The sequence below is a fragment of the Polistes canadensis genome, unplaced genomic scaffold (genome assembly GCF_001313835.1).
Source record: "Polistes canadensis isolate GaletaPanama2010 unplaced genomic scaffold, ASM131383v1 scaffold_5, whole genome shotgun sequence".
In the NCBI taxonomy this organism is placed as follows: Eukaryota; Metazoa; Arthropoda; class Insecta; order Hymenoptera; family Vespidae; genus Polistes; species Polistes canadensis.
In genome coordinates this window covers 1,855,589-1,881,217 of record NW_014569552.1, presented here as the reverse complement: position 1 = coordinate 1,881,217, position 25,629 = coordinate 1,855,589, and the positions used below count along the sequence as shown (strand labels likewise).

General features: G+C 33.0%; 1 protein-coding gene and 1 long non-coding RNA gene across 9 annotated transcripts in view; both read left to right on the top strand.

Annotated features, from left to right (window-relative positions):
- LOC106788229 (collagen alpha-1(XVIII) chain) overlaps positions 1-25,629 on the top strand; it is a 197,915-nt gene that overhangs the window by 13,905 nt on the left and 158,381 nt on the right. For all 8 annotated transcript variants that reach the window (XM_014751360.1, XM_014751395.1, XM_014751350.1 and 5 more), the window contains exon 2: positions 2,116-2,186. In XM_014751360.1, the coding sequence (XP_014606846.1) occupies positions 2,116-2,186 (71 nt within the window). The remainder of the gene's footprint in view (positions 1-2,115; positions 2,187-25,629) is intronic.
- The window catches only part of LOC106788300, a 13,261-nt gene continuing 2,429 nt past the window's right edge, over positions 14,798-25,629 (top strand). The window contains exons 1-2 of the long non-coding RNA XR_001381884.1: positions 14,798-14,881; positions 15,828-15,955. This is a non-coding gene — a long non-coding RNA (uncharacterized LOC106788300). The remainder of the gene's footprint in view (positions 14,882-15,827; positions 15,956-25,629) is intronic.

The window sequence follows — 25,629 nt, the reverse complement described above, 5'->3', positions numbered from 1 at the left end:
TTACGTAAGGCCGGAATTCTCGATCGTGATTCACGTTCGACATCTATTGGCAAACGCCCACGCAGTTCGCAGGACAACACTGTTCTACGTATAAAGAGACTTCTGTACGTGTCACGGTTATCGATGGGAATATCTCTCGTACTAGTGACCTCTTCAAGAACAAAATATATATTTTATACATATATGTATGTATATATATATATATATCGTATATCGTTCATTTCGAAGTTGTTGAAGTCACAAATCACCATAAATTATCTTTTATTAAATTCATTCTTTTTTAATTGAAACTTTGTCGTCTTAATCAAATTCTATCAGAGTTAATAAATTCTATTATAGTTATTCTATTTTATGTATAAATTTGTATATATGTCATATACGTTATATTGTATACTTCAATTAAGTCGTGGAAACTTTAGGTCTGACCCGAAATAACTAGGCATTTTTAGAAAAGCATATAAAAAGAATTTTATTACAAGCTAATTGTAAAATTGATAGTTTTAAGAAATAATCACGACTAACGGAAAATCAGTTTTCAAAGGACAGAAAGGAATAAAAACGAATCTACGTGCACTCATTGTTCGCGTTAATTTTATTTTCGTTTTCATAGTTTTCGAATGAATTCTAAATTGATTCTTTAAATCAATAGAGAAACTCTATATCGAGATTTGATAACCTTTACTTTGAAGACCTTAAAATGAAGAAACACATATTTTCTATCTCCGGATTTACAACAGTACAATATTGACAGAAATTGAAACGATATCAAAGACTACTTTTTCTATACTTGGGATCAAATCTCAATCCTATACCTTAACTATTCGCCTCTTGTAAATTCATATATTAATTACATCAGTTGAAATACGTATGTAATTCTGCTTTCTTTCATATTTAAATATGTCAATATATTTATGTCAGGGTTTAGCTGACCATTCCATGAATTAACGGATTTCACAAAGTAACAGTACATATACAATTGCATTCGTTCCGTACACATATTTACATATAGATAAAGTAAATAAAAAAATAAAAATAAGAAAGGAAACAATTATATTCTCGAATTCATCGACTTTTAAATTCTTATATTTTCCGGTTTAATCTCGATTTTTATTGTTTTCATACTAATATCCCGTAGAAAGAGGAATTTCGTGTCAATGAGAATTTCAACGAACAAAACAAAGGCAGGCTACTAATTATCAAAAAATTAGGATCGTAGGAGTCTTCGTTGTACTAATAGAAAAAAAAAAGTACAACTAAAAAAAAACGATACAACGTTTTCGGAGAAACGTGAAAAACATACTGACATGATTTTGCAAAGAAAAAAATCGGTGAAGCCAATAGGTATCATGTTGAATATTCTTTGCTCAGAGCTGTATCTAAATATCCAACGTATTTATGCTTCAACGCATTGTTCGCCTGAAAAAACAACGTCGGTGTTTCGATTCGTTTTAACGCTAATTTCATGCTTTTCTTCCGCGAGATCACGTAGCTTCTCTATTGCTACCGTTATCCTCCGACAGCAGAAGGTGGAGAAGGAGGAGGAGGAGGAAGAGGAAGAGGAAAAGGAAGAGGAAGAGGAAGAGGAAGAGGTGGAGGAGGAGAAATTGTAGGAGGACGAGCAAGCCTCTCTGCTTTCGTTTTAATCGTTACCATCTTCCGCTTTTGCCCTCTTATCCTAAATACCCTCCCCACTTTTGGCCATTTTCCTTTTCTTCTCTGTTCCACTTCCTCTATAATTAGTATTACCTTTTTCCTATCTACCCTGAAGCTTTTCTTTTCTTTTCTAGCCTGAAAATGATAAAAAGAAAAAAATAAAAAGAAGATGAGAACGTTGATAATGATAAGAACAAAAAAATTAGTTTGATCCGACAACGCGTGTTCTGAGGTTTCTTTCATATTCTTACAAAATCTGTTATTTATATTAAATCAGAACAGCATTAGTATCTTTTTACATTGTCTACTTGGAAATAACATTTACGATTTGTTGTTTCTTTGGTTTTTTTTTTTTTTTTTTTATAAAATAATACATACGCTGTATATGTATATTATGTATCTATCAATTTGTTTTTTCTACTTACTTCATGACATTTTTTAATCGAATAAAATTGGTTTCAGAATATTGCCGCTGATCTTCCTCGTTCTCAGAACGATTCCCGGACGATCGGATTTCTTTGGAGAGAAAAGGGGTAAGTGAAAGACAAAAGTGATTCGAGTGTTACCAATTGGATGAATATTTCTCGCTAGATAAAACTTTTCTAGGATATTATACCTTTCGTTCTCTATGTCGTTCCATGTTCACGAACTTCGAGGGACTTCTCTACGATATAAATCGTTCTCCATTTTTACGCTGTCCGAATACGACGGCGATTCTCCTCGGGATACACAAAATATTTTCTCGTTTCGTAGGATAGCTCTTGACCATATAAATCGGATAGTTTACTTCGAGCGATCCTGCTGGAATAGATTTCACTCTTGACTTTTCAATTCGAGCTTTTCCGTTAGTCTTTAGATTTAAGAAATCTATCTATGTCAGCGTTTTCTAAAAAATCAAGACAAACGTTCCTTTCTTATCGAAAATTTATTGAAATAATAATAGTATTTGATTTCTCTACAAATAACATCGAAAAATAATGGATTATTTTATCTTTCTTTTAGATTTTTTTTCTCGTGAAAAAAAGGCATCTATTTAAAAAAATTAAAAAGCAAGCTATCTAATATATATTATAATGAAGTTTAACGTAGACGAGATAAGAACGATACTATAACTCGGAAATCATTTTGTTTAGATTGTTTTGTTTATAGAAGCGGTCGAATAATAGGCGTTTATTCAAAGATAATAAAACGTGAACGACACTACGCTTCAATCGTAAAATAGCAAGAAATCTATCTCTGATGAGATATCTAACAATGAGGACAGTATAAAATAGACATCTTACTTATATTATTTATATTACTTCAGAAGACGTAACATTAAAAACGATTAAAATAAAATTCTAAAAAAATCTATAAACATTCCGAATATTGTAGAAGTATATATTTTATAAATTTGTATTATTCTGGTAAACAGTGTGTTTCTATACGTATTTACTATATAAAGGCGTTATTGGCATACTACTTCGTATATAAATTTTCCATTCATTATATCCATAATGTAGCCAATTGAAAAAAAGAAAGATGAAAAAATTGGGAGGGTGATCGAAGTTAGAATAGTTAATAAAATTCTTATCAAATCCGATGATACCAGAAATAATTTCAAAAGCAAGCGGCTAATTCGAAAGGATCAATCGAGATTAATTATACTAGGCTTCGTTCAATTTTGCGTAGGAAAATATTTCAGGAAATGAAAAAGCACGCGAGAGACAAGAAGGGAACGTAATCCGGTTCGCGTCGCACGTCGCCAAGCTCAATTCCACGATTTTTCTATTTCCTTTTGCGGCTATTGCAGTTTGTAGAGGAGAGAAGTAGGGAGGACAGGGAGGGCTTGAAAAGGGATAGAAAGGTCCGCTTTCGCGTCAGTGGGATACTTAAAATCCAGAGAGCGGATTTCCAGCCCTCGTCACGCCTCGGTCTAATCTGCCAGTTTTATAAGGATACCCTACCGCGATATTCCTGTGGGAATCCGCCGAGAGGATTTTTCATCTCTTCGCTAACCTCACCGCAGTGACCTTAGCCAAGCGCTAGCAAAGCGTTCACAAGCCACGCGTACCGTTTCGCTCGAACGGCATAGTAGTGAAAGTCGACATATGCTCCGACGGGTACATAAACGTATTCTACGATCCTCTAATCTCTTTCAACAAATCTCTTTTTCGTTAGAATTATTCGAGACTGCTCATATCGCGTCTCGAATTCAAACGCATTTTTTGTTCCCTTTTTTTTTTCTCCACATGTCTAATTTTTTTCTCTTCTTGTCTTTATATGTCGTATTAAGATCAACGTTACAATATAATTCATTTTGCGTTGTTACTTTTTTCCATTACAATATTCTCTTCGAATGAATTTCTTTTTTTCGTTACAATTATTCGCGCACGCGCGTGATTGAGATTTCTGTTATCTTATTACTCGTATTACCGATTAATTTTGTAACATATTTCTTTGGATAGTTTATTACAAGAAACGGAGACGAAATGAAATCTTAACTTTTACTTTTGTGAAATAGTCACGCTTTAAAGTATTTCTTAAATTCAGTTCCGATTGAGTAGCCACGTTAAATTAGTTTCCTTTAAGAACATCTTTCGTTCGCACGACTTTCTTTCGCACCAAAGCGCGTGCAAATTTCAACAGAACAATGAAGGATTCGTCTTGCTCGTCCGCCTCCCCCCCCCCACTCCCTCCTCCCTCCTCCCTCTTATTTCATTTTATTTTATTATACCTTCATTTTACCTCGAGAAGTTGTGGAGTTTTGCGTCGAACCCCCGTGAATGCCGGGGGTTTTAAATAGAACTGTTTGAAGGTAGAAAGGGGCGGAGTTAATAAAGAAAAGTCCTTTGAGGATAATGACGAGAATGCTCCTTTTCTCTTGAAAGGCTGTGATCATTGGAGAATGGTGAGGGATGGCTTTTCTTTATTTTCAAGAAACTCATAATCGAGCTCATTACAATGAAAAGAATATTTTCATATTGTGAATCGGTGACGACGAAATTCGTAATTATTCTAGAAAAAAGTGTAAAAAGTACATAAAAACAAAGAATCCTGTGAAACTAATGCGAAGTTATACTACGGGTAAGGTAGAAAATGATTTTACCGTTACGAATGACAAAATGTTAACATTTATAAATAATTTTCTTTTCAAACAAACAACATAATTTTTCGAGAGAAAAAAAGATAGATTTAATTGCTTTTTTCTTAATCTTTAGTTCGCTTATCGCAAATGTAAAGGGATCGATGATGCCGGGATTTAGCTAAACGACGCACAGAAGGGACCGGATGTATAGCTCCCGCAGGATGCGAGATAACGTGTCTCTCTTCCCCGAAGCTCATTTGTATCAAACCCGTTCTGATGCTTGCAGAAACGACTGCTTTTTGTGCTATCATTTACCTCGTCAATATTTAATAGTTGACCCGTGATTAATTCGTGTTAATTTTTATCGTCAGATTTCTGCGAAAGTTTGCAGTTAAGTTTGAGAGTATAAAACGATTAAAATATATTTTCAATCCTAGTTTTGTTGAGTCAATAAAGATATTATTTGAGGAAAGATACTTTGAAATTGACCGAATTAATTAATTCTCGATCCTTCTTAGTTTGAGATCATATTTATGCAACTTTTATTATTGTGATTAATCGAATATTTAATCGATTGATTAAATTTGATACTTTTCGTGATCACTTTTAAAGAGTTTCGCGTGTATGAGTCCGACGTATTATCGTTAGAGGATTTCCTGTTCGTTGTAAGAGGCTCTCTTTAAAATGATAATAATATCATAAATTTTAATAAGAAAATATTCATATCTTTGAGCTTTTCCCTCGTTGCTTTTCTAAAGATTAATTTTCAACCGTGAATTAAATTTAATATCCAACCGTGGAGGCGTTCGCTTTCTGCTGCTTTCTAAAATCTGTAATTCTAAATCTGCCCTATGTTCCGTGGAAGAATTTGAATATGAGAAAGTTTATAAGAGAAAATCGAGAAATTCGGAAATATAGACGTGCTCTGATTTATTGTTATATAATTTGGATGTACTAGTGACCGGTAAGATTTTATTTTTAGCGATTGAGAACGACGTTTCGCGATAAATTATTCAATATGCCGTCTGATGACGGATCGTAACAAGCGTTTCGGTGATTTTCACGAAATAGACCGAAATCGTGTGAGGTAATAAAATTTAAAACGATGACGTTTAACTTTCTAAACTGCTATCTATCTTGCCTTTAGTTTATCGTTTTAGCGATAACATAACTATACCTTATATTTTTCTTATTATTTTATATAACACATCTATTATATGTAATCTGATATTACGTAGAAAGAAGAGAAAAATAAATAGAAAGATAGATAAAGATAGACAAAGAAATCGAAAAATCTCAGCGCGAATTCTCGAAAAATCATTTTCTCTTATTCCTTGTTGTCCGTAATCTCTGGAACATAGATGCTTTTCATCTCTTCGCGATCGTCGACCTTAGTTCCACTCATCCTGATTCAAGGGAGCGCACTCCATTAAAACAAGAGTGGGAAAATAGAGTTTCGCTATGAGGAAGAAGTGTTTGTCGACACGAAATGATTCAACGATTTTATTGATTTTCTACGTTGGAAAACTCATTATTCGATTTATCGTATTCTTATACTTTTTCTTTCCGTTTGTTTTTTTTTCAAGACAACTAGAATTAAAACAAGAAAAAAGAGAAATATCGATATACTCGATCTCTGTTAGAGACATCGTTTCGTTAAATATTTTCATAGTATCTTCTACTCAGTACGATTCGAAAGAATTTCGAGATATTTCTGGCCCGCATGGTAAGAGAAGGAAATAGATCGTTAAGAATAAAGATCGGTACGAGGGAGACGCAGCATCTCAACCGTCGTCGGACTAATAGAAGGAAAATATTGAGTTTAAAATTATGGAATATAAAGAAATGCAAGATGGTGTGCGTTTCCGCTCTGTCGTAACAGCAACCCACCGATGAAGTAATTTTCTAAAAACAGACGAGCTCTCGACTCGATTAAAATTTATGAATTATTCTTCTCCTATTATCGTTCTATCGGGAAAGAAGAAAAGTCCTTACAAAATCTATTTATAGTTTCTTTATAATAAAGAAGTATAGACAAAATTAAAATAAAAAATAAAAAATAAAAACATTAACAAAAGATAAAGAGAAAAAGTTCGAAATTGGATTAAATTCGAGAAAGTATATTGCGCGATACGATCTTGTGTTTTTTTGCATAAACATTGATATAACACAATATAATTAGAACTCGCATAAATATCTTGTTAAATGATGTAAAATCACTATACGTATGTACCTATACGCGTATATATTACAAAACTCTTAGAGAATAAATTAAAAAAAAAAAACAAAAAGCTGACGCTTCAAAAGTTCGTACTAAACAATTCGACTGTAATAATTTTTGGACTATTTCCAAAGAACGCAATTTTTGTATAGGCCGAAAAATTCGAAGGAGAACCGACGACTGCTCGTAATTAATATACATTAGCCTATCCTCCTTCGCATCTCGTACTTTAAAAATATTCATCGTTCCAAAGATATAAATACGTTTTACATATATTATATCGGTCGTGTATATACGTAAAAAGAAAAGATATAAAAAAGAAACAGACAGGGACGTTAAAGAAGCGGCACGATGAAAAACGTTACGACGTTGTTGCGCGTCTTTACGTATTCTTTTTGGGATACTCTGATGTGCTCCGGATGTGGGCGATGATTGGTCGAAAGCATACCGTAACCGTGTTTGTACCAAATAATTCATCATGACTCATCGATCATTCTGTTCCTTTGACTCGACATGAATACGAATAGCTGGAGGAAAAGTACACAGACTTTCGATATGCTTCACAACGTTGTCGTTACGCGCTGTCAAATGTTAATTAAAGATTAATGACGAATCCTTATGATATTATTATTGATATTGAAATTAAATAAACGACGACGAAAGAAATCATAAATAGTAACGTTTACGCGTGACATTTTTGTTTCCTAAAAGAAAGATTTTTAAACTTCAAGAAAAATGTAGGTAAAACGAAGCTTTTATACGTTCATGCTCTATTCTCATAAATAATTTCTTTCTTCTTATTATAAATTTGTTCCTTTGCAGACGTTTATCGTGGTACGTTAGATACGAAATATAGGTACAGTTGCTAAAGAAAAAGAAAGAAAAAAAAGAATGAAAGAAAGAGAAAGACAGACAGATAGACAAAAAGAGAAAGAGAGAGAGAGAGAGAGAGTAAATGCAAAGATCGAATGCAAAAACCATAGAAAATCGTGGAGACGTGATACAGTCGGTGGTTGCCCAAGGCAGACATATTGGTCCCGGCGCGTGCTCGGAAAGTGTAAAATATTTCAAGACTCGCTAACCTTCTCTTTCTCTCTCATTCCATGTTTTTCTACTACACTTTCCTCTTTCCCTATCTCTCCAGCTTTTTCTTTCCCTATGGATAGCTCACCTTATAATATATATCGTCTGGTTGTACCACGTCCCATACAATCCCTCGCCTCTCTTCTGCGCATAATCCTGCGGTTTATCAGCCAGTGAATCACCATTCATATGCCTCCGAACATTCATATCCTTACTGCAACAATGATTTTCTATTTCTCAACGTCTATCCTCGTTCCGGGTTATCTTTCAACAAAATTTTGTAAACTACTCATGTTGAAGTATCGGAAGCTTACTGGGGGTTCTGTTCGACAAAAATTTGACTTTATAAATATATATATTTGTATTTCTTAGTTTTCTTAATAAATGTTTTTTCGACACATGCATATACATTTATATACATTCTTGCATATCAATGTCGATTAATTTCGAATCATAAATGTTTATATTTTATTATATTTCCCTCTATCATTATAGAAAGATAGAGTCAAAGAAACTTGCTTATTCGAAAGGTGGAATCGCGTGGCTACGTCCGATTTGCGGGACTTTTGTACAGTTGTTGCGAAAAAGGTACAAGATGTTTCGCCGTTACACGATGGAAAGTTGTACAAGTATAATAAAAGAATAAAGGAAAGAAAATGCAATAGCTGGGGTGAAGGAGTGTGGGAAAAAAGAAGAGAAAGAACGAAGAATAGATAGGTTGGAACGTGGAAAAAAGTTTGGTGGGTAGAAAGTATGCGAAGAGGGAGGCTCGTTGTTGGTTAAAAAAAGAATAAAAAAAAATAAAAAATAAACAACGCTCTCGTTTTCGGACGAACGCACTCGTAAAACAAGCTGGACGTATCTCGTGCGAAATAAAACACGCTCGCAGCCGGCCATCTTTTTCTACCTTTCCCTCCCCCCCCCTCTCTTCGTTCATCTATCTCTCTTTCTCTTACTAGTTATTCAACCATCCCTTTCTTTTTTATTCACAATTGCATCCTAGCAATATGGTTATTTTTGATCTTTCATATTTCTTACTCCAAAGATTATTTCAACGTATCATATAATTTGTACATACTTTTTATTACTATCAATATTTTTTTATTTTTTGGTGTGTTTAAAATTATTACATTCGCTTCTACTTTTAAACGTTTCGTTTCAAAAGTAAAATCAATAAAATTCAATCAACAATGTGCTATTCTCTTTTTTCAACTTATTTTTCTGCATATAGAATCATCCTCAATTCAAGTATACAACCTGTCTGGATTATATTAATTTGTATATAGGAAAATGTATATTATGATATACACTATAATGTAAATTTTTTATTATAATATATAGTACATATAATATTTTTTCAAAAAAGATTTATATTTATTACCGTGCTTAATTATTTTGAATAATGAAATATAATGTATCACTATACTAAAAAGACGAAGAGACTAGGGCGTCTAGTTTTTCCGTTGGTTGTTTCAATGAAATAAGGTCCCCATCTACGAGAGATATTTTTCAAAACTTACTAAAGTTAAATTGCAGCTTAAAAGCCTCTTTTTCTCTTAAAGATGTAAAATGTGCTTTAGATATTTATTCAAGATTTTTATTCAATTCATTTCTTCACGTTAAATTAAAGTTACTTTGTGGTTTGGAGTATCGGAAAATTCGATAAAATAAAATTGTGGGTGTGATGTAGCACGGTGGACCAATAACCTCTCGATCGAGTAAACTAATTGCTTTGTTAGGATGATCACAGTCGTAGCAAGCGAACGAATTAATTAACGAAACGAATCAATCGATCCTTTCAACGTTCGTTGTTAAGAGTTGCAAAAAAATCTGAAACGCTTATCATTTCCCTAATTAAAGAAACGTTAATGCGATGCGTTCTAACGAAAAAAAAAAAAAGAATAATTTAAAGTGAATAATAGTATGAAAGGAAAGTTAGAACGTAGTAACGAGAATTGGTATCAGAGGTATAATCAAGCTGCTCCAGTGAAAATTCTAAACCGAAAAAAGCTCGCAAAGACAAACGAGGGGTAATCAGGTGGGTAAAGTGGGAAGATAGAGAGAAGAAAATAAGAAAAGAAGACAAGATAGAGGGTGCAGAGTATAAGAAAGAGAAAAAGGGAAAAAAAGAGAGAGAGACAGAGAGAAAGAGAGACAACCTTTTCAGGGTGTCTAACTTTAAGGTTGGGCTTCGACACTTAAAAAGCGTGACACTTTCGAGTATTTCCGGGTAACTTTGTTTCATACCGCTTGTTCGTTTCTGTTTATAGCTACACATACGCGAAAGTACGTAGAGAAATTGCACTCTTGAGTACGAATATCTAAAAGTAGGCGAGAGTAAGAGGTGAAGTAGATAAAAAGAGAGAAATGTACAAAGATGATAGAAAGAGAAAAGAGACATAGGGAGAATTCGAAGAAGAAGTGGGGCTTTAGGATGGATGCCGAGTGGCTGAGGAAAAAAATATATAAAAAGAGAGAAGTTTTTCACCTAGCCGAGCGAAAAAGCTTTTCGCGTGACGAGTGCCACATAACGAATGATCGTTACTCCTCGAGCGAGACAAAAGACTCGTAAACAAAACAGGCTCGACTGTGGGCACCCTCACAGTCTTTTCTTTCTATCTCTTTCTATCCAACCCTTGAACCGAGTATACAGCCCGTGGCTGTTACCGACAGCTCTCGCTTTTTGGCTTCCGCATGTTTAAAGTCGTTGAGAAGGAAACCCTCCTCTATTTTCCGTTCGAAGTCAAACTTGGTGGCCTAATTATTACTCGTACTTCCCTACAAATTAATTCGTTCGCATTCAAAGTCTTTCTTCCAAGGAGTTCAAGCTTCGTCTAGTTCCTTTCTGCCTTCATTTTCCTGTCTCATTATTACTCGTTTGATCTCTTAACGAGTTGTTCACCTGTCGATGACAAGAAATTACGCTGTTGCTTCTTTGGCTTTAAAAAATTGTGAAATTAAGATTCAATTTAAAAAATTTTTTCTGTTTCTTTTTTTCTTACATAAAATGTCAATCACAGCGTTAATTAAAAGTGAATAGAAACGAGAATGTACCGTTTTTTTTTTTGATTCGTTATAAAAATTTACACTTTTTTAACGAACCTTTTGAATACTTTTGATTATTATATCTGATTAAACAAAAAAAATTGTATAAAGAATTTTTCGTAACAATAATTATCTACGATAGCAGATTGTATTTGTTTTGTAATTAAGGTATTCACGACGTGATACGCTTTATCAAAGTCTCGATGAAGTGGAAGTTGTGCGAGGAAAAGAGTGCACTGTTTTTTTTATAGGAGTATACGTACTTCGCATCAGATATATCAGAAAGCTTGGTACTCGCGTGTTTGACCTTCTTCTTGCCTTTTTCTGCATACCTTTTCACCTCTTTCCTTTTTATACCTTATTCACTCATCCTCTTTCCCGATGCTCGCCACGTCTTCGTCCTATCCTTATGTATTACACACGCGACACACGCGAGTAATATATTTTTTTTACTTATCTTTTTTTTGCTCCTTTGCCTTGATAATTATTTTTCGATTTCCGGATACATCAAAATTTCTCTCTGATAAATTGTTTCACCAACTTTCATATTAAACATTAACTAAATCTAAAAAAAAATAATAAATAACAAAAAGCATGTTGTCTATATAAACAAGTGTTTTAATTTAAGTGATTTAATGATTTTATATAAAGCGCATAAAAAGTTTAAAAATTTAAATTATTATGTGTATAATTAGTATTTATAAAAGAGATAGGTTTTTGTAGTTCTCAATATAATATCGATCACTTATATTATATATTGATATTAGATCTAAAATACTAAGCAAAAATGTTGAAAAATATTGATTTAATAAATAATTAGTAAATAATTATATTATATAGCTTGGAGATTATACAATTTTGTTACGTTAGTTTTGTCTCCCACGATGATTTCTTTTATTTTTTTTTCTGCAACACATACTAGCGAGTCAAACGAATCCGACATGTCGTTCGAAATCGTTCGTTTTATTCACACATTTTCTTTTTGTCATCCCACAAGGAAGACTCGAAACGAGTCTCTCGCGGCAGGGGGGCCGTTTGAGTTTCAGTTGGAAAACGCGAGCGTGTTTAAGAGAGAGAGAGAGAGAGAAAGAGTGAGAGAGAGAGAGAGGAAGAGAGAGAAACTTCGAAACTTTTGTCCTACTGATGATCAATAAATCTCTCGAGTTTCATCGTACAAAACGTTATTGGAACAGTCAAATTTAGAAACGGAAATATATAGAACAGCTTCACGTATTTCAATAAGACTTTTAAATTGCCGAAAGAACTTTTAAATATATATCATTGCGAATTTTCATGGATAAAATTATCATCTCTTTAAAATGTGTAATACCAACTCGTCTTGGAATATTTTGCATGTCTAATTTTAGTTAATAAAATTTGTCTCTTTTCTCTATATAGATTCTATATTAATTTATATTTGTTTCTTATTAAAGAGAAATTATTCAATGTTTTTATTTATGGTAAACATAATTTAATTGTGCGATACAATAACTATTATTACCTAAAATATCTCCGTTATTTTTTGTTTATATATATTAATATTAACATATATTATATATTTTACACATATGTTTATAATTATATCTTTATTCACGGTAGAATAACGAGAAACAATATTTGAAATAATCGAGATAGTTAATTGTTAAGTTCATTCGCACGTGCTGCATGATATCGTTGCACATGTGGTTTAATTCAGGGACAGCTAAAAAAATAGAAAGAAGGAAAAAGAGAGAGCGAGAGAGAGAAAGAAAAGTACCCATTTTGTTTGAACTGATCGTAGCCGCCAGTTCAGCATCATAAACTTGATCCTAAACTTATTTCCAGCCCTCAGAATGACCACCCCACCACTTTTATCGACGATTTTTTATTCGTACGATGTTAAGCTTTCATTCGTGCCGTATAACATCTAGTTTTATGAGCGTTTAGATCTATATGTTTTCCGATATTTTCTTGTTCGTTTTTGACAGATTTTCAACAGAAAGTGTTTGTTTAATTCTTATGATTTATGATATATACTCTTGTGTACTTGATATTGTGTATATGTAGAACATTCGACTAATTTAAAAAGCGTTTAATTATTTTCTTACGTTGAATTTACTCGTCAAAATCTCACGATAAGATAATAAAATTGATTTGCATTTTAATTGAATTTGTGGAAAAGATCTATCGTACAAAAATTGTATATATTTTGTTTCTTTTTTATTCTCTTGAGCGACAATTGTATCAAATATCTGTAATATACACATGGAAAGTTTAATATCTTTGTTTCATAATTAATCGCTATATTCAATTTACTGACAATTTACGAAGCATTTAACTTACGATTTAAATGACGTCGTTTCTTCAATCATGATAAAGAAATAATTCGTGGAACGAAAGAAGACATGGAGAGGGATACGAATGTATTTATAGTAACGTTCATTAACATTAATTGAAATTAATCGTATAAATGAGACGAAACGAAAGAGAAGATTAAATCACGAGAAAAACTTGGTTCGAGAGGAACGTGCCTTTCCGATGATGGTTGACGACGCGACAGGATAAATCGTTCAATTATAGTCTTTCTCATTCTTTTGTTCTATTAGGCGCCACGTCAAGACTACGAAAGAGAAAACAAAAAAGAGAAATCACGAATTTACAAGAAGATCCAAAGTTTGGAGAGACCTTTTTTTTTGTATTTTTATGTTTACATGCTCGACAGATGCGAACTTACGGTTGTGCATCTTTCTTTACCATTTCTTCTTTCTTATCTTCTTATTTCTTTTCTTCTTCTTTCTTTGTTTTCGTCGACCACAGTTGAAACAGGTTTTATCGAAAAAGACAAGTTGAAGAATGTAAAGAAGGGAAGAAGGAGAATAGGCGAGCATATGTGGAGCGACATATCCTGAGACAAGCTGAAACATGGAAGCAAACGTTACCATATGTCATAATTAATTCATCGTTGGAACAATTCAAGGCAATCATGGGTAGATTTTTTGTATTACTTTTCTGACTCATGTGACTCTCCATGGAACGTTATTAAACAAAACAATATTTTACGGTAAATCAATATTTTGATATAACAAATATACAACGAATCAATATTTACCGTAACATTGTGTTTTGTTTACTGTTCGTTTATTTTCTTTTCAAAGTGCAATTTTTTAGATGACGGTACGATAAAATTTTATGAAACGACATGAAAAGATAAGTACAATAGAGGTAGGTAGGGAGAGGGAGAGAGAGAGAGAGAGAGAGAGAGAGAGAGAGAGAGAATGAGATAGAATCCACAATCAATCGACAGTTGAACGAAATTATAGAAGGTTCTTGGTTAGTGTGTGGAGTGTGTATGTGTATGTATGAAATACATCGATCAATAATTATTACGAGATGCGTTTCTTTATGGAACGATGAGCGGTGATGTAACATATTTTGAGAATGTTAGATATACCTTTAATAATTGTTAATTAATCGAAGAAAATGTATATTGTAGTCTAAAAAAATAGAGTATAAGATCTACGTACTGTTGTCTTCAAAATCCCATATTCGACTGTCTCATTGTTTTCTATGAAAGTTAGTTATAGTTCGTTTATTGATTTTTGTTTACCTATATGATTTTTAGAATAATAAATTCTATTTATTTCGAATATTATTCCTGTTACACATATGTATCCTTCACAAAGCCATAGAAATAACAATCAATAAAAGAACTTTCATAGAGGACAACGAGTCAGTCTAACGGAGTATTTCGAAGAGGAAGGTACGTCGATCTTATACTCTGTGCTTCTAGACTACAATATACATTTTTTTCGATTAATTAACAATTATTTCAGGTATGTTCCATACTTTGATGCACTCTACTTATGATATACAATATTTAAGATTATTTAAATACATATACATTGGTTTAAACATTACATACCTATTAACGTACTTTAAATATAAAATAATTTTGATAAGTTTTTATTTTATATGTTTTTATATATGAATGTTTCGAATTCGACAGTTATATCAACATGTACGATTTTAAGGGACACTCACTGTATATATAAATCATTAATTATTTGATCATTTCTTCATTATTTTTAATTATTATTATTATTATTATTATAAATATTTTTTATTATCATTATAATAATTGATTATATATATATTTATATATATTTGTTCACACGATAATACGAGTTTGACTTCTATCACGCGTGGAGGCTACGTACATTCTTTTTCTTCAAATTTTGTTTCCTTTGCAAATATGAGATACGTACAGGTAATATCATACGTTTTTTTCTTATTTGAGGAATATACGAGGCTAGCTTTATTGCGTTTGCATGCAAATCTTTTATTCAATCGGATGTTTCGCTTCTTCTGTAAAGCCAAGTTTCTCGACGGCTAACCTTGTCTTTTCTCGTTCTGTTTTCTTTTTCAACGTTGGCTTACTCGGAAAACTCAAGCCGAACAAGTCAAAGAGATTCTCGAAAAGAGAGAAATGCTAGAAAACTGGTTTCCACGGTTTGGACGTAGCAAGAAAATGATTTATCATTTTTCCAATAATTTCATTCGAAATTCGAATGATATTTAAACATTAAATAATATTGCAGGAAACTTCATTATTTTTTAATTGTTAGAAATAACTTTTTTAATAGTTAAGCATGTATTAGAAACTCATTGATTATGTTTTAATAAGTTTCTCGATTGTGTATAAGCATATAGAAATATAATATTCATTGTTTATAATCACGCTAGTAAATCTCATGACTCTAATGTGATACCATTTTTTAGTTACGTAAGAAATGTAGACGATAGGGGGTTGTTCGTCGGAGGAAATCCACGTTTCCAGCCGCTGTTCGGGTAAATAGATGAAATTCTAACAAACTGGGAGCTCGATCACATGGTTGTCTTCTGGCAAGGTAAGCGATACTTGTTTGTTTAGGGAATTCTAGACAGAAATTGGATATACTCCTACCTTTCGCTTTAGTATTTTATTTTTCATCTCACAGCGGTTATTTTAGCTTTCCTTGTCTTATAAAAAATAATTCTTTATCATTTTGCCAAGTTTGATTAATTTTTTATTTTCTCATCTATCTAGATTCTCGTCATTTTCTATTTTCACGTAATCCATCCTTTACAACTTTGCTTCTTTACATCATAACCAGTCTTCAACTTCTCTCTTTCTCTTTCTCTCACTCTCTCACTTTTTTTCCCTCGTCTCATTTTTGTGCTTCGTTTTTCTATTACCTTGGAATCTTTCCAATGTTTTTCTCTTTCAGTTCGCAGTCTTCCAATCTTTATTTACCTTTTTCTACTTCCAAACTCTCAATGAAACTTCGTCTTCACTATCTTGACAAATTCATTACAACTCTAATTTCTTCTTTTCTTTTGAACTATCGGACAAACAATAGTATTTCGAAATTAAGCGACCGAATCTTCTATTGACGTCTGATATGTGGACGTTTAATCTCATGTGGGCTCGTGAGTACATGAGAATATTCTCTCTCTCTCTTTCTTTCTCTCTTTCTCTTTCGTTCTATTTCTGGGTGGGATAGAACGAATGAATAGGAATAGAAAGGACAAAGATATCCCAACCGTACTCGAGAGGATACGCTCGAGTCCCGATAAGCAGATTACATCGATGGTGTCGTCGTATTTATAGAGACGTCGAACGAGTTCCGCTTTCAACATAAATCCATTGACGATAAATAATTGATAGTCAAGTAACCGCGGTCTTTCTATCAAGATCGGTTGAAATTTACAGAACGAGCTGTGATATATAAAAGTTTTTTTTTGATCGATTATTATTATATCAATTCTTCGTATTCCTCAACTCTATTTCCGAAGGTATACTGAAATTAGAGTTTATCTATTTTTATTAACCCTTTATAGAGCCGTGTTGCATTTCTACAACATACCAATCAATCGTACTAATCGTAATTACTAATCGTAATTTATAGGTATTATTTATTACATGTCAATAGTTCGCATGCTCAACGTTAGAATTTATTGATCTGAAAATATCGACTGTGCCAATAAACTAAATGTTGCTTTTCTGCAACATATATGATTTTTTGTAAAAAGGATTTAAAACATTTTTTTTCCCGACATCTGTGCTTTATTTACTATATTATATGTTACCGAAAAAAACTCGCAATTTGTGTTCTTGTTCCGCATAGGGTTAATAATACGAGAAAGGAACGTTCACCGCTTGTTCAAATTCGCTAACGATTTTATCCGAAACTATAATAGTAACTGCTTTCAATTTTTGACATTTTTTTACAATTCTTTTTCTCTTCGTTGAATCATTTAAAAGTAGTTAAAATATAATACGAGAGATAAAAGTCCTCCGGTTTATCCAGGAAGATAATTAGAATCGAATAGCGAATATACATATTTCACACGCGAGTTAATGTAAAAAATATGAAAAATGTTGAATAATTTTTGTTAGAAATTGTAAGATTGTTGTAAAAGTAATTTAATTTTTCAAATATCTTTGTTCCGTCGACTAAAAACTTTTGATGATACTTTTATTCAATTTTCTTTATGACTAAAATCATAATTGGCAGATATTATTTCCGATAATTCGTTAGAATTAATTGTAAGATTAAAAGTCCTTACTCTGTATTTTCGTATCACGTGACTTTTGAAAAAGATCGGATAGCAGTATTACTTTCTTCGAGATTATCATTGAAAAGTAGAGAAATGGAAAGATAAGATAAGAAGAGTAAGATAGAAACGTGACATACATGTATATGTATGTATGTGTCTATACGAAGATGGGCTAATTTTCTGATTCCACGAAACCAATTAAAAGAGCTTTCCTGGTGTGTTGCCTGGCCGGTGGAAAATGTCGTTTTCCTGTGGCTGTATCTGGCCAAGCAATTTCCTGCGTGTCTGAGGAGAAGCTGACACAATATGCAACTATTTGGAGGGCAGCCAAATGAAACCGAAAAATTACGAGGCGGACAAAACGCACGGTCCATATTCCCAGTGCATACCATACACTGCATGGGATAGTGTCGCTTCGTTTATGTCGAGCGGCACCTTCGGCCGTGCCCATATAACATTCACCTATTTCTATGTTCTATGTTCTATGCCCATGTGTGTCTCTCTACGTATCTATTCTACGTAACTAGCCCTTCTATGTACTATATATTTGTATGTATGTATGTTTATATATCGGTATCTACCTACATATATATATATATATATGTATATATCCAACCTCTAAATTCCCGTGGATGAAAATTACTATGGCCAGGAGCGGTGTACGACGACGGACCGTAAAATCGGACGAGTGCCAGAAGTAAATTGCTGGGAATTATTCTCGCCCTCAAAAACTATATTAATTCGTTGCCCGTTATGTCGACAAGTCTTTTCTTCCTTTTTTCCCCGTCTCTTTCTCTCTCTCTTTTATTCTTTTTCATTTTAGTTCTTTTCTCATTCGACAAGAAATTCGGATTTAATGGGAAACAAAAATCTCTAGCATGATTTTATATATGTATATTATAACGAATATAAAATAAAAGATTTGAAGTCTAATCAGAAGATATAACCGATGTTTTTCTTCGCATTATGAAATGATTTGATCGATTTTAGTTAGCTTTTACGTGGTATTGTATTATAAATGAAGTACCTATCCCTTCGATCAATGGCCCTGTCAATTAACGTAGAATATTTACGAGCGAATCAAATAAAATGGATGTATTTTTAGTAAAAGGACCATCTCTCCTTATTACCGTCTAATCCAACTAAAAATTCATACTCCTTTTGTTTTCTTTGTGTCGTTTATAAGATAGAGAAGAGATCCAATTGGAGGAAAAGAAATTAGACGAAAGAAAATAAAAGGAAGAAGAAGAAAAAGAAGAAGAAAAAGAATAAAGGAGGAAAGGACGATCGTATCTGCTTTAATTTTGCCGACTTAAAGTCTCGCGAACTCTTGCAATCAATCCTGTCGTACGAGTACGAAAGAACCTGAGGAAATTCGATTCTGAAATAGATAAGCAAGTCCGGCATTTCACTTTTCTTTTTTTAGAAAACTGTGTCGATATAAAACGAATTATGTAAAATAATATAAAATTTCATTGTTTGGATATACACAAAGTTCTGAAATAAATGATTGCAAGCGCATTCGAGTACACGGATAGAAATCGGATAAAGTTCTGATCGGAAAGGAAGAAAGGGTTTAGTCGAAAACGAAATCGATGTTTTCCAAAGGGAATCGATCAAATCCGTATCGACAGTTGTAATTTTTTTTCTCTTGGTTTATTTCAATAACGAATATACGATATAGTCAAATATAATTCTTCCTCTCTCTTTCTCTCTGTCTTTTTACGTTAGTACAATAATTATGAAGACGAAGCAAATATATACAAAAAGAAAGTGTATTTTTTTAAATTCATTTATTATATAATTTATATATATATATATGATTAAAGTATATAGACAAAAGTGTAATGGATCGTTTGAAAGTAATGTTGTAATTTTTCAAACCATTCATGATGAGGTAATTTTTCTATTTGTTAGAAAAAACGAATAAATCTCAGTGATAGAATAAAATCGCGGGAGATTCCATTTCACGCACGGTAGCTTCGCGGTTGAGGTTTGGACTATTTGTCAAAGTGTGGAAAAGAGAGGAGAGTGACTGGCATTCAAACGCGTCTCGGGTTTTCGTTGAATGACGAAAGCATCTTTATCGTGGTTTATTTTTTATTTGTCATGCGCGTTCACTTGGAAATTGGACGAGACACGAACGAAAACTAGGTTAGAACGTTTTCCATGACTATTTTAAAATAAACGTCCATCGCATACGTTTATATTAAGGAAAGAATTTTCTTTCAGTTTTAGAAAAATAGATTTTTCTTTCAAATTATATATACAATAAAAAGAAATAAAATATGACAGGGCTTTTAACCATTTCAATTTGTATAAAAGTAATATTTATATGAGTAGAATTAAAAATTAGTACTCCAGAGGGGTAATCATTACCTGTTGTCCCGTTAACCCACCCTTCCTCCAGTTGGGACGTCACAATGGAAAGAATAAATGTGGAAAAAATACGCGATTATCTCTATAAAATTTTTCTTAAAATATATAGCCACTCTATTTGTAGTCGTACTTCGAGAATCGAAGAAATCATAGATATCAGAGAAAAAAAGTTAGAGAAGGGTTGGTACTAGTGGTAGTGGTGGTTGTGGGATGAAATAGTCGCACCCTCGCAGACACTTCGGAAAGATAATCGGAAAGTTTGAATACGATTCTTTCCCTCCCTTTTCCTCTCCATTCTCGCCCGTCCTTCAGCTAGAGCCCGATCGAGAATATCCGTGAGATATTACAGCATCGTTTGTTCGAAGGGTTGCCTTTTCTCCCTCGTTCCGTTTTTCTCTAGCACGAAAAGCTGAGCTCCAATCGGAGCTTCCCTTCCCCCTCCCTGCTTCTAACATCACTGCCCCTTTCTCTTACAACACTCGTTTTATCACCCTCGTTATCCGTCTTTCACTGATCCTATTTGTTTTTTTTCCTACACTTCGATAAGACCCCAGACCTGTGGCAAGTGTCGAAGTTAAATTTGTCACGCCTTCATATAATATCTCAGCGTACTGAACCAGGAAGGATTGGAATCGGATGTTGTCCTTATGAAACGTATCATATCGTATTCCAGATTTTCAGGACAGAAATGCAAACTTTAGTACTTTTTGATATACCGAGTTTATTAAAATAATCTTACGTAAGATATAATTTAATGTAAAAATACTTATTAAATATGTAAATTATATGAATAAAATATCATAGTTTCTTTAATCGATCATTACGAAACTACAATGAGTATTAATTGTTGAATAATTATCAATTCAGTTGAAAATTGATAATTTTATAAAACCTTGCATAGCTCCCAGTTCAGTTGGTTACGTTGCGCTCTTTGAAGAATAAACTTGCCGAAGAGCAAGGACTCTAATTATTATTCAACCGTCGTTTACTCGACGTAACACTTTTCTCTCAGGCCGTTTAATTAACGGCACCGTCGTAAAATCGCGAAATAACGATCTCTCAGCGTCGTTCGTTTCTTTCCTTACTTAGTGAACTTTAAAACGCCATCCCTTCGTACTTTATTTACTTTCTTCGTTTCTTAAAATATAGAGAAGACGTTCGCTAAGTAAAGAAATTTTATTTCAAACAATAAATTTGTTGTAGACAAAAATTAAAATGTATGAGCAAAGAGAAGAAAATAGATTGAAAAATACTGATCGATCAGCGAACGGAAATAAGAGAGAAAAAGAAAGATTTTCTTTAAATTCTTCACAAGTTTCTCGACTGAAAGCTATGAAACGTTATATTTTATTTCTATTTTATTTGTTCTCTTTTTGATTTTCTTTTTTAAGGAAAAAAGTTCGGAAGAGAAATTTTTCTTAACAATAAATTTGTTGTAGATAAGAAAAATATCAAAAAAATGACGTTGATTGAAAAATATGATCAGCGATTGATCGAATGTAAGGAAAGGGAGAAAGAGAAAGAGAGAAGAAGAAGTAAAATTATTTCAAAGTTCTTGAAGATGTGCTGTTTTTTCGTAAGAACTTGAGAATAATCTCGGTAATATTTAATCGGCACAGCCCTTACCTTCATCCAGCTCAAGGCAAGTAAAGACCTTAACGCCATCGTTCCTATGCTATCTTATTCCCACCCGTTGTTCTATCTCCTTGGTTCTCTCTCTCTCTCTCTCTCTCTCTTCCTCCCTTTCTCTTTTGCACGCATACTCATCCAAACCGAGCTCAAACACTTTCAAGATTTTGCCCTTTTCCACAGTCTGTTTCTGCTTTTCTCTCTGTCTTATTCCTTTCTCATCACTTCATCTTTCTCACTTTCAAGTCCCATCTTTGCGTTCGCGCATAATGCACCTGATTTAGTAGAAAAGCCTTTTGCCCTCTATTATTTATACGTTTACATTATACATCCAAAGTATACCACCTCGAGATAGTCATTGTTGCTCCGTTCTCAAAACTCTATGGTTTGGTTTTAACTGAAACTAATTAAAATAATTAGACGATGATTGTTTTCATTTTTATAAACTTATTTCTAAGTATTTTTCAAATTTTAACTTGTTATTAATAATTGTATATCTGTAATAAAAGGACGAAGGAAAAATTTGTGTCAAACGAAATGAAAAAAGAACAAATCTTATATTGTCTATGTTCAATCCTTGAGTCATTAATTACACTTATGTCCCTAAATAACTTATAAACCTTACACTGTTTTTTAAAATGACTTTTTTGAATTTATTAGTCATTACTCCATAAAAAGCATCAATATTAATATGTGAAAGCATTAACAAAAAGTATACTACTGATTTTTAGCTGAATATAGACGATATATAATTGGATTGATAAAAATAAAAATATCATAAAATAAAAATCACGTCATAGAGATACGATTGACGTGTTCTCTATATTTTCAATTGATTAGTATTTGACGCGAGCTTGTCAATCGCTTACGACAGTTACGACACGAGAGTGAGAAAGAGAACAAAAAAAAAGAGAAAAATAGAAAGATCATTTTTTATTTCGAAATATATCCTCGCGGTAATCCTCAGTTTGTGGGCGGACAGATAGCGAACAAAGAGGTGTACTTTTTGCATAATTCTTCGGGAATTCATGACAAGCAATTTTGACAGCTCCCGCTGAGATTTAAGCGATTCTAACGAAAGTTTAAGGTGAAAGAAGGGCGGGTACTCCGATCCTACTAATGAAGAATCTTTCTCTCTTTATATATATATATATATGTGTGTGTGTGTCTGTGATGTGCGTGTGTTTCCTCTCTTTTTCTTTTATTTTACAGAAGTGGAAAACTTTCCGTCTGCAAAATTATTCGCCGAGAGTAGATAAAAGCGATCTGGGGGGGGGGGATAAAAGTCACGTCTATAAGTAAAAGAAAGTCTAAAGGTGATCTCGTAAATGTGACCACTGTGGTTCTCTTTCTCTTTCTCTTTCTCACAGTTCTTTCTTTCTTTCTTTCTCTCTCTCTTTCTCTCCTTTTTTTTTTTTACTAGATAAGAAGAAAATTATCGAAATCAGTAAAACGAACGTTATGTAGAATTTTTTAATCTATGTTAATTCTTGTATTTTTTCAAGAAATTTAAATCATCATACTTTGTTAGATCGTTAGATATATCGATGCAACGTTAAGATCGTTAATAATATGATTTGTATTGATTTTCTCTAAAAATAAAAAGTATCTTATAATACATAGATCTTGGCGATTTCTCTGCAGTTATTCATCTTCGCTGCTCGCAATTTCTCAGCGGAGAAGTATATATGTATTATATATATATATATATCCCGTCTCCTTTTTAATGCTATCTAGGGATTCGAAGTTACAAGAAAGAGAGAAAAGATCGGTTCCATTATCATGAAATATACCACGCATAATTCAGCCTTGAAAATTCGATTAATGTTGCACTTTAAGTAACAAAAGACGTCCACGACAAAGGATACCGATTGAAATTCGCGATAATCACGATCACCATCTACTCCAATGCCTGAAGAAGCTTTGTATTTCGTTGGTTATTTCTTTTTCTTTATCTCTTTTCTCCCATTTACGAGGGTCATTGTTGTTGTGCTTGTTGTTTGACCAATTGGTCAACCAAATTCTTGAATCTCATTCTATATCTGACTATAATTAAGTTGGATTTCCGTTTGGTCAGAAAATTATATAGAATTTTGAATTATTTTCTCTCATATAATTTACGTTTCTAATTTTGAATTTTCTCCTCCTCTTATCTTCATATGTATATATATTCGTATGTACTTTCATCTTTTGTCTTTCCTATATATATCCACGCTTGTCGTATTCCCACAGCGCGCGCGCGCGACACCAGTACAAAATATTAATATATTATATCGCGACGAGCTGTGGGACACGTTTAATTTGCCAGAATAGTTTCACGCCTCGCTTCTTCTTCCTACTATTTCCTTCCTTCCTTCCTTCCTTTCTTCCTTTTTATATCACCATCTACTTTCAACTCAATGCCTTCACCACACGTCATACTCTCTGGTTCTTAAAAACGATGAATATTTTCACATTTTCTTTTATCCACGGTAAGCGTGATCATATTTAATGTGAAACATTTAATGAGATTTCTTAGTATATAAAAGTTCGAGTTATCTTTTATAAAAATTTATTCAAAAGTTTTGAAAAAGAGGCACGAAACTAAGAAATGTATAAAGAACATTATTCGCAAACACATACATACACATCGACAATTTGTTCCATTAATTTATTTCAAATTAAACTAGAGATTGTTCTAGTTACGAGAAATTAAGCAGAAATGGAATGGTAAAAGAGATGTGTTAATGCTAAAGTAAAAAAATTGTTAGTAATGAACCCGAAAAAAATAATTGAATATAAAGGTATGGAGCACATCAATATCTTTCTCATTTTCTCTTTCTCTTTGTCTCTCTCTCTCTCTCTCGCAAACAAAAACCGGACGTTATCGCTCACAGTTATCGTCGAAGTTCGCCGACGTTTCTTTGAATAATTTAAAAGGCACCACCGCAGCGAAAATGTAGCGAGCAAATCCCCGGGAATCTCGGGACGTTTCAACGCGACGATCGAACGAACGGAACGCGTCTGGATTTTCGGGACAAATAGGTCAGGATGATCGAGATACTAGTGCGAAAAGCAAAGACAGAACCAAGCTTTTGTCCTTGGAGATTCTTCGGTACCTAGCTTACGAATAATCGAATAACAACAAGTTCTCCGCCTATTCTATCTGATTCTATCGTACGTCGTGGATGTTTTCAATCTATGGATGTATTATGCGTATATATGTATGTACAATATAATGTAAATCTACTGGTATATATGTATATCTATGTATGTATGTAATTGGAACTCGATAGTAGACCGTAACGATATTCGATAATTTCGTTGAGGGAAAAGCCAAGTTCTCACAGATTAATCGAACTCGTTCGCTTCACTCTCGATTAATAACGTTAACGGTAACAATGAAAGGCTTGATTAAACGAGACAATAAACAGCGAAATTGCAACGTGGACAAATTAATTATTAAATAAATCGTATAGTAAGGATTATTTTCTTTTCGATTTAATGTATATGTACATATACGTACATATGCAAATGCACGACGGTATACATACATGTACGATAAAACAAAAATTTAACATCGTCTTTTTTTTTATCATACATTTTTCTCGTATATAACGAAAATTACATGTCGCGAAGTTCTGAGGTTTCCCTTTTATTGTGCAACATTTTAATAAATTTTCATTTAATGTGCTTTCATTATTTTCCTCTTTCTCAACGAGCGAATCGGGTGAAAGGAAGAGGCGCTTGAAAGACTTCCTTTAATTCGTACTTAAGCTTTCCTCATCTACTTAGCAGTTTTGTTTCATATGCTTGTGAATTTCGAAATAGTTTGCTGAGAAATTAATGGGACATAATGAGACGAGAAGTCAGATTAACTGAACGATCGCTCAATCATTTGTTCGTTTCATTAAACGGTATTCATTGCTAAGTCTCTTTTTAGTCCAGGCAAATTAGTCATATTTTGGCATGAATCTCGGAATGAGAAGATAGT